This window comes from Macrotis lagotis, chromosome 1 (assembly GCF_037893015.1).
Source record: "Macrotis lagotis isolate mMagLag1 chromosome 1, bilby.v1.9.chrom.fasta, whole genome shotgun sequence".
NCBI lineage: Eukaryota > Metazoa > Chordata > Mammalia > Peramelemorphia > Peramelidae > Macrotis > Macrotis lagotis.
In genome coordinates, this window is record NC_133658.1 from 574,851,385 (window position 1) to 574,861,863 (window position 10,479).

Consider the following 10,479-nt stretch of genomic DNA (forward strand, 5'->3'; position numbering starts at 1 on the left):
ATTTATTCTTTTAAGAGAATAGAACTGCTGCAGGAGTAGGCTGGTTATTTCAGGTGATGGCAGTATTTCCTAAATAGCTGTGGTTTTACTTCTAGTTGGGGAGGCTTCAGCAGGAAAAGCCTCCAAAAGCCTTGCCCAGCACATCCCAGGGTCAGGTGGGATCGAAGGAGTCAAGGGAGCTGCCGGAGGGGTCATGGGAGAGTTGACTCGGGCCAGAATCGCTCTTGATGAAAGAGGTCAGAGACTGGGTGAACTAGAGGAGAAGACAGCAGGGATGATGACCAGTGCTGAAGCCTTTTCCAAACATGCACATGAGGTATGGGACCTAAGCCAATAGAGGGACTTCACCCTCTCTGTCTCTTCTGTAACAATGATTTTGTTACTTTTTCTTCAGAAGAACCATCATGTCATCACAATAACCTCCCCATCCATCAGGACAGATTACCATCCATCCTTTCCTTAGGAAACAATATTTATGAGTTGCCAAGCCCCCAAAAAAATTCACCTCTGGAAGGCCACCCTTCCAATGATGAGCTCCCCAGTACAAGACTGGGAGGTCAGTCCTCAGGGGCACACTCCCCCCCCCCACCCCACCCCTAGTCTTTAGCTTAGCCAGTAAAAGCTGGGACAGACCTGCCAGACCCTATGCTCTGCTGGCATGTAGGAGGCCTTACATACAAAGTAAAATATGCAAGAGGCAAGAGGGCTCCGGCCAGGGTGAAGCCAAAAACAGAATGAGTGAATCATCTGTGTGAATAGTTTCGTCATCAGCTAAACAGGGAGAACAGTCCTCCAGTCTACCTCAGGAAATAGTCTACATAAATAGTATCATAATTCCCCAGTTATTTGGGGAACAAGACTTTTAAAAAAATATTAAAATTAGAAAAAATGTTAAAATTGGTTAAATTTAGTTTGTTTTTTAAACTTAGAATATGATTATTGAAGTGTCTGAAGGTTCTGGGACATAACTGAAAACAGGCCCACAAAAGCATGCCTTGTGCAGGTGATTGGGCCAGGATCTTGCTTCTCTCCTCTTATGTGAATTTTATGAAAAGAGAACAAAAAATCTATCAGAGTTAATGCAACTTTGTCATAGAATAAGACCCCATTTCTATAGGAAGTGAAGGGAAGGATTTCTCCTGTGTGGAGTAGTCTGAGGTTACATCCCCTTCTTACTGAAAAAAACTCAAGGGCATTTATGAATGCCCCCTTCCCAGTGAGCAAGTGGGATGAAATTGGAAACAGGAGTAGGGGACAGTCTTCTATTTTCTATGCACATATATGGTGCAATTTATTTTCCAACTTTTTTAAGCCAGAGATTTTTTGTGAGCCCCTTTGGCAGTGTGATGAAGCCTATAGCCCTCTTTTCAAAGTAATTGGTGTTTTTTTCTTCAAATTCATAATTTAGGGAAATGTTGTTTTAGTTAGAGGTTAGTAAAAATAAAGACATAAATCTTTCTCATTCAAATTCATTGGGTCTCCTGAAATCTACCCATCTTTGAAGGTTCATGAATCCTCCTTTAAATAATGAATTCTGTGACAAAATTCCCTCTCTCCTCCATCTGGGAAAAGCAGTTTTAAATCATGGTTCAAAGTGGCTAAGATGGAAGTTGGAAAGATTAGCCAGGAGAAGGAATTAACTCCAAGGATCAGAGACTAGTGGCAATGACAGAGACCAAACCCAAAACAACAATAGATAGAGGAAGGCAAAATAGTCCATATAAAATACCTCAGCTTGAGAGCTGAGATGTGGCCTTTGGGACCCCTCTCTGATTAAACTTCATTACCATATCTGTGATTTGACTAGTCACAGAAGAAATGTCAGCCTTTTACTCCATGGAGATGGCCATTTTCTGTGATTAAAAATTTCTTTATAAAAAATTATTATACAATTAGCTTTTGCTTCCTGTGCCATACACTTAATCCCTTCCTTCTTAGCTATGTGCACTTCGATCTCCTGAAATCCCCTCCCTTTGGCTCAGTGCTCTCCCATAGCATGGACCTTGTCAGAGAGGATGACAAAGAAGCCAGTGGGAGAGAAGAGCAAGAATAGGGAAAGACCAGGGTGGGGAGAAGGCAGATGAAGGCAAGGGGGGATCATCCTAAACAGAATAACAGCAAATTTGGAAAGCTAGACTCACTCCGGGCTGAGGGTGGTGGTGGTGCTGGAGAGGGAACAAAGAAACGTTTGGTCGTAGTCCCTGAATCGTCCTGTTTAGATTGAGATTTTAGAAGTTCAGTTGCATAATTTCACTCCTTAGCATCATTATTTCCCAAAATAAAAGAAGTGGTGATGTTCTGATTGGTTTAGATCTGTGTGATTCATCTCAGTAGAATGTATGCAAATTATGAAAAGTCCTTTTAAAGATTCTATTTTGGATCTCAAATGTCCCTTTGAGTTCTAAAATTCTTTGACTCACTGACATTTTGTTTCTTTTGTAGTTGATGCTGAAGTATAAAGATAAGAAATGGTACCAGTTTTAAGGCTGCTTCAAAGACTGCAACAGCACTTAAGAAATCATCATTCAGGGAAACAGTTTAATTCCCAGCATCACCATTCAACTGCTAGAAGCCACAGTTTCTTCTGTGAAATGTTTCACAGTGATTCATCTGAGGTTACCACAAGGGAGACTTAAACAGGGAAGGTTTGTCAACCCAAAGACTGGACCCCCGACTTAGATTGGTCTTCTAGTGTTCATTCCAAGAGTCTATTGTAACTCGCCTTCTCCCAAGTGGAATGGAGCTGTCATCTCAGCCTATAGTTTTTTCTGAGGCATTCTGTGTAAGAACCATGGGGAGTCTTTCTGGCTAAAAATATTCTGTACAAACTAAAACATTAATGCACTTAATAAAAAAACAAAAACCTTTGCATGATAAATTAACATCTTAAGAGGAAAAGAAAAAAAGCATGTTGTGACAGAAGAAAAAAAAAGATTTATGGTAAGCAAAGCAAACCATTTTAAAGATCAGCCCAATTCTACAACTTAAAAAAATCTGCATTAGAAGATGCCCATGCATTTCAAACATATTTGCTATAAACAACTAAGGGGGAAAAAAAACACCGGAGTTCCCTTCTCATCTGTAACTTATATTTTTCATGGAACTAATGACATTATTGACTTTTTATGGGCAGGAGTTTGATTAACATTCTATTCTCTCCATAAAGCCTTTGCATTATTCAGATTTCTTGAGTTGTAACATCTGGCCATTATCCAGTACAGGACACAATCCCCTACTAAATCTCATCTGTTTTCTCAGGATGAGGTGTGAGTTTCCAGGAGGAAACTAAGAGAGGGGGTTATATTGTTTTAAAAGCCTGGATTGGAAAATCTGCTGGGAGCTAAATGATAGGTTTGAAAAGCAAGCCTGCTAGCATAACCACCTTGTTAGCTTTGAGAGTTCAGCACTTGAAAACCTGCACAGCAGTTGTTTCAAAGGGGTCTGGAACATGTGTGAAATGTTCTGTGTCCTTGTTTACCCATTTCCTTGTAAATGACAAGTAACAGCAACCCCTGTCCTTATTAGCTCTTGATCAGCCCACATGCCACTTTTCAAAGATCTAACTAATCTGTTTTGTGGGATTCAGTAAAACACACTGATTAACCAGAGCATCCAGATTTGGGATGGATATCCTGGTTTATTCAATCTCTTAGCTGTAGCTTTGACCAAAAAAGTCCTTTGTTTCAACACTTGTGATTGAAAATCACTTGCTAATATGTGATAATGAACAAAAGTAGAATTGAGGATCTTGGAAGCCATGCTCCAAGTGGAGAGAGAGAGAGAAACTCAGAAAATCTATATTTAAAGACCAGCTTTGCTCCTTATGACCTGTGTGACCTTGGCCAAGTCATTTTCTCTCTAGGACTAGATGATCTAAAAGATCTTATCCAGATATGAATCCTATATTCCTGTTGTTAAATACCTCAGGGTCATCATTTTAAGTATGGAATGAATATTGAAACAAGAAGGGATTCTAGAGGTCAAGTAACCAGTTTTTACAGGTCAGGAAGCTTGGGTTCAAAGGAAGTAAGTGACCCAAAGTCACAGTTATAATGTTAACACCTCAGTTTAGACCAGCCTTGAACCTATAAAAGTCAGACCCTACCCCCACCCCCCACCCCCACCACAAAATGAGATCTCTTTAAAAGAAAAGAAATACTTAGGTATGAACACAGAAAAAATATGATCAATGATAGGCCTCACTTATTTTATACAAGTTAGGTGGGAGAAAATGAAGTCTATATTCAGACTAATCTTAATAGTTAATGGCAGAGACAGAGCTGAGGACTCCAGACTCTTCCTCCATAATGGACTGAGTCTGTTTTAACCTCTAGAAAAAATGGCTTATTTTTTTAAACTAAATCCTTGATCTCCATCAGTTTGCTGTGATTTTTTTCCTCTCCTGAAAGTGGAATGCAATTTCTAAAATGACAGTTAATTAACGGATCTCCTTAGTTGGGAGTCTGGTTAATCAAGGTTTTATTGTGTTTGCAAAAACAGAATTACCATTTCTTCTTAAGAATTAATTCTTTTCTCTAAGGCTTAGTCATTTTCACAGCCAGAAAGTGAGATTTCAAATTAGTTTCTTAGTGGGGATGCCCCATGGATTCCTATGCAACAGAGCTTCTCCTACAAACACTATAAAATTTGTCATGGATTGAGATGTTTGAAGGAGGCAGTAATTTCAGGTCATAGTATTTGCCCCCATCCTGAAATGTGGGTGGGCACTTCTTAGAACCTCCCCAGACCAATGAACTGCCTTGATGTGATAGGACCTGGGGGGAGGGGAGGAGGAGGAGAGGAGAGGACCCACATGCATTTGAGATGAGTGAATTGTAAATAGTAGAAATATTTGAAAAACTTAGACTCCAAGTCTGCACAATGTATTGGCAGCTATAATGCAGCGTCTATATCAAGATCAAGGACCTGGTTTCCTGGCTTCCTTCTAAATTATCTAAGTTGAGGATGTGGAAATTCATATACACTTTTCATTTTGACTAAGAGGAAACAAGAAGTACTTTGTAAATGTTCAACAGAAAATGTCAGCCACCAGCTTTCCCCCAAAAGAAATCATTCAAATGTCAACCAACATTACTGTACAAATTTAGCCATGAAAATGCTTCAGCAAAAACTATGATTTTAAAGTTTGAACTTTTCATTTTATGATGAAATAAAATTGCCTATTTTGATGGGGGAACCGATAAAGCCTTCATGCTACTCTTTCTCAAGGCGGCATCAACATGCAGTGGCTATTTCTGAGGCCAGGATGGCATCCTTGAAGGGGTGTGTCAGGGGACCATTTCCCTCATCCTCCTTGTTATGCCATTCTATGGCTGAATTTGAAGCATCCCTCTCCACCCATCCCCACAGGGGCTGGCATGCCTGTGAATAGCAAATGTCAACCAGTCGCTTAACCTTCCATCTAAACATCGCCAGGGTTCCAGACAAAACCGTGATGTCGCAATGTAGAAGCCCTGGTCAGACAGAGTCCAGGGAAGCAGCCATCTTAATCTGACAGTCCTAATTTTAACAACCGAAGGGGTGGTGTCCTGGGAAGTGACTAGTTCACATCGCTGCTAGAGGTAACCTCAAGAGCTAGGGATGATTTTCAGTTTTCCAGGTTATGTGATAAAATTGGTAAGTTCTTTCCCAGAGCAACATTATAATACTGAGCATTCTGACTGATGCCTAAGGCTCTCCACTGAGAAAAATTTCTCCCCATTCCATACGGTTGCAGTTCTTTATGGGGCTGAAATTCTTCCCCTGATATCACAGCTTCCAAATGTGCATAGAGTCATAGTGAAGGAAAGAAACAGCTCCTTCTCCTCATTTGACCTCCCTTGCTAGGCCCTGGTGGGAGAGAGCAAGTGATGCATTCTTTCTTCCTATTCTGCTCCCAAATTAACAGATAATTATATATTTTTCAATCTCAGCTTGGTTTTTAATAACTCACAGACTGAGATCTAGAGGTCAACTTACTTTCCCAAGGTTAACAACCCATTTTCCAATGCAAACATGTCTTGTGATTAATAAGATCCAAACAGAAGACCAAATTCCAGCCTCCAGTCTATTGATTAACTAGTGTTTCACCTGGGGTTTATTTCTCCTAGAACTAGCCTAAAAACAGTCTCTTTCTCCATGCCTTAAAAGAAAAAAAATCATTTTCTTCCCACACTAATGGCTTATCTAAATACTTAATCCATAATTTTTCAGTATTTGATTTTCTTCAAAAAAAATCTTACATTACATAAAGTTCTATTTTTAATCAAAGGGGATTACACCTAATTCAGTGAATGATGGGGTCATTTTGAGTAATAACCCTAAAATTTTTAGCTCAGTTGTGCAATATCATTGGGAGAAATTTTTATTTTTATTAAAATGGTGCATAAAGTACAGGTTGACAATCATCCCTTGTTACCAAGACCCACCTCACACACACACTTATTGTAGATCCAAGATAAATTATTCCTCAAGTAAATTATTCAGATATGGAAAGCTATACATATTAATTCAAAAGAAAATCTGTCTGGATTCCTCAAATATCAGAATTACATAGTATGTCTAAGGAATATATAATATACATTCATTAATTAGAGACTGTTGTTTTGTTCAACTCTTTAATGCCTTTGTTTTAATGAGTAGTTAAAGATAATTTGTAATTTGGGAGATCTTTTGAAAGTAGATCAATTTTTCTGAAGTGCTTGACTTTTCTTAAATATTTGAATGATTCCCCATGAAATCTTGTTAATAAACCCTTTCTTAAAGCAGGGAGTAAAATTCAGTCCATAAACTCCTAAAAAATGGAGTCAAAATTAATAGTTTTACTACATTAAAATTGCTTTTATCACCCAGAGAAATCTAAAGGAGATATTTCACTGGGATTTTTCTTTGAACACTAGTTTTCCTATGTTGACCTACGTGAACATATCTTTCCTTTAGAAAATGGGCCCTTATCCAGGATCAGAAGAGACATTCTGTCACAAGAGGCAGCTGGAGCTCCAGTCTGTCTATTGCCCTGATCTCAAGGCTGGGTGACAAAGGAAATAGTTCCTACTTACTGTTCCTGAAGAAAATAGGAATCCCAACAACTCAAATAGTGGGAGAGGAATAAAGGATTTATTTTCTTGGCTACAATTTGATATGAGCAATAAACTTTATCATTAGTCATCCATTTTTCATTGTTTTGGGCCTATTTGTTCATTCCTTTTTTCTCAGTCCTTGGACAGCAACACTAACATCATCATAATTTACAGGATTTGATAAAGATCCAGCTATCAAGATGGTGGCTCAGGGCTTTCTGTTCCTTGGACTCCCCTCCCTTCAGCATACAGAATTTTTTTTAGTAATTTAACCATAAAGCTAACAACTGTACATATTTGATGCAGTTCTTTATTAGCTATAGAAGGAATAACATTATGGAAATTCACACTCAGTGTGAATATCTAAATATACATATACATAACATATATATAGTATAAAGATGCATAATGGTGATCAGGAAAAAAGGTGGGCTGGGGAGAGAATACTGGAAAATCTCTACTTGGCTTGTGAACATTGAGAAAACCTGTTATGTTGAGGGAAATCAGGTGTATATATTTATATATTGGGGGTCTCTGGCCCCATCGGGGCCATCAAGGAGCAGAGATGGCAAAAGATAGTTCAGAAAAGATAGAGGCCAGGACATTCTTGCCATCGTGTCATCTAAAACTTGTCACGTTGCCAGCTTCCTCTTCCTTCCCCAGATCTAGCTGAAGGTTACCCTGTAGACAGTAGGAAGCCTATATTGTGTACTTCAAGGAGTAGCATGAGGTCTCACTTGTCAACTTCTAGAATTCATGCCTGTAGACATTTGTTTGGAATGAAGCATTGGCTCCCAAATTGTACCTGAGGAATGATTTTGTAGCAAGCTTGAGATTATCCAATCCTCTAGATATTAATGAATAGAACAGGTCAGTGAGAGAATAGGATATGGGTACCAAGTAGATAAGTTCTGATGAGGGAGAAGTGACAAAATTATCATAGAAAGTGAAAGCATAGGGTGAAACCAGGAAGGACATTGGTTCAATTGCCACCTTAGGTGCCCAAACACAGGACCCCAAATGGATTAGAAAAGTCCAGAGAGAAAAATCACCTGGTGCTCTTGGCTTTATCATTTTAATTTGGGCCAACCTTCCCCTAGGAGAACCTCTTCATCACTGTCTACCTTAACTGGTCCTAGACGAGACTAGGAAGTGCAGAGGGGGGAAAAAACAGCCTAAATGGGTTGATGGATTAGCAATGGGCTGCCCAACTTGTTCATGATGAGTATGGAAGTGTCCAAATAAGTGATTAATTACCATGCAGGACTTTAAGCACTAGATGAAAGAATGTTGATGTATAGATTGACATCTGAATGTCCCCCAGGAGAATAACTATCCCTTCCAAAAGTTGCAGCTGATCATCTTCTCATTGGGAAATTCAGACCCATGGAAAGGTGTAGTGTGCCACAAAGCAAGATGAGAAAGTAACCTTTTGTTCGTCAGTGCCCCTATTAATCTTCCCTTAATTGCCACCCTTTCCCACTGAATAAGCCAGAAAAGGAGACCTGGTGGAGTTTGAAGGATAGTGGTGCAGAGGACTGAAAATTCCTATACTTTTTAGTATTTATGTGATGTTTTATTCTAGAAAATTAAGAAACCAATGACACAATTGATGTACTTCCTTTCATCTTCAGAATTTTTGCATCTTTTCAGAATATGAAAAATTACTATTTTTCTGTTGCATTTAGCAGTTGTGACTATATTTATCAGAATTCTTGTAGTCTGTAGAGAGATCAATAAACTTGTATATGTTTGTACATAGATGTGCTCTCTGTATAAAAATATGTAACACCCATCTTGTGGACTGGTCGGTGTACAGGAATCGCCATATATATGGGAAAGACCTCTACCCTAAGGCGTGAAGTCCAGGCTTCCTATGAAATGAGAAAAATGTAGTTTCCTTTGGGCCCATTTCAGAGACTGTCAGAAGCATGTCGTGAACAAAGCAAATATTAGATGTGTTTGAATAGAAAAAAATAAAAATTCTCACCCATGTAATACATCACTATCCAAAAAAGTGAAGCGACGATGGTGCCTCCTCACCAATATACACAAGTCTCATTTTCTTACACTCAAAACACTGAGTACAGATGCTAAGTCGGCCTTGGGAATAACAGCACAAGGCACCGGGCAGCCCCTGCCGGGAGAGACCCTGGCCCGGGGAGCCCCCGGCCCGGGGAGCCCCTGGCTGGGGAGCCTCCGTTTTAATAACAGAACACAGGGCGGATACAAAGCAAGGGGCAGAGAGCTGGGCGCCGCCCGGGGCCGGGCCCGGGGCCCGTGCCCGGGTGCCCGCAGCAGAAGCGCCCCGAAGCCAGGGACAACTTGTTTAGGGGCTGGGGCGGCCGCGGAGGCTGGCCCGGCCCTGCCCGGCTCCACACCCAGGCCTCCGCGGGCCATCCGGACGCAGGAGCGCGGCCTCACCCAGCCCGGCCGGAGGCTCGGCCAAGGCTGGAGCCGGCCGGTACCCGGGAGGGCGGGGGCCTGTCAACATGAGCGGTCCCGGGCCGCTGGGGCTCTGGAACCCATGTAAGAAGGCCTGTCCCTGCGGAGGGAGGGCGAGCTGGACGAGCTGGGCCGGGCCCGGGCCGGGGCACAGGCCGGGGCACAGGCCGGGCGCCTGGAGCTGGGCCCGCGTGGACCCGCCCGGACAAAGTGGGCCGGGGGGCTAACACTGGCAGCCCCCACAGTGCCTGAGCCAGACACCCGCCCAGCCGAAGCCCCCCAGGGCCACCCCGAGGCTGCCTGCTGCCAGACCCCGCGGCCAAACGGGGATTCTAAAATCAAGAAAGAATCAACCACACCTTAACGGCACAAAATTACATTTTTTGTTAACAATACAAAAAGAAAGTTACGATTTTTCCGTGCCTACAGTTCCCCTGCTTCAAGAAGAGATAATGGTCTTACCCAAGAATTTAACTCCATGAGACTTAGAATAGGCCAAAGAAAAAGCAATAAGACAATCAGAAATGGTGATGTGAAGTCAAGACTGGGAAAACAAACAAACAAAAAAAGCATAAATTACATTCTATTAATCCCAGGAGAAAAAATCTAAGAATTATCAGACAGCCTATAAAATAAGACCAAAAAAAAAGCCTGGTTTCCATCTTTAAAGAATTCAAAATTGAAGACTACTCAAATCTCTTAGAACCAGAATGCAAAGTGAAAAATTAAAAGAATGAATTTTTGTCTTTTGAAAGAAAATTTGAGGTTGAGTCCCAGAAATGACATAATCAAAATTCAGAGTTTTCAGGTCAAAGAAAAATTACTGCCAATAGTAAAAAAAAAAAAAAGAATTCAAGTATCAAGATACCAGGGACAACATAACACAAGATATGGAAGCTGCTTCTTTAAAAAAGAGGAGAATTTGGAATGATGATATTCCAAAAGTCAAAAAATA

The 10,479-nt window shown here is 40.8% G+C and overlaps 1 protein-coding gene across 6 annotated transcripts in view; it reads left to right on the forward strand.

Annotated features, from left to right (window-relative positions):
- The window catches only part of STXBP5L (syntaxin binding protein 5L), a 418,354-nt gene extending 409,372 nt beyond the window's left edge, over window positions 1-8,982 (forward strand). For 3 of the 6 annotated variants that reach the window (XM_074214607.1, XM_074214610.1, XM_074214608.1), the window contains 2 exons: window positions 96-316; window positions 2,443-8,962. In XM_074214607.1, coding sequence (XP_074070708.1) covers window positions 96-316; window positions 2,443-2,484 — 263 coding nt within the window. In that variant the 3' untranslated portion in view covers window positions 2,485-8,962. Of the gene's footprint in view, window positions 1-95; window positions 317-2,442 lie in introns of all 6 variants that reach the window. The other 3 variants (XM_074214609.1, XM_074214611.1, XM_074214612.1) reach the window with 3 other exon arrangements.
- The last annotated feature ends 1,497 nt before the right edge of the window (window positions 8,983-10,479 follow it).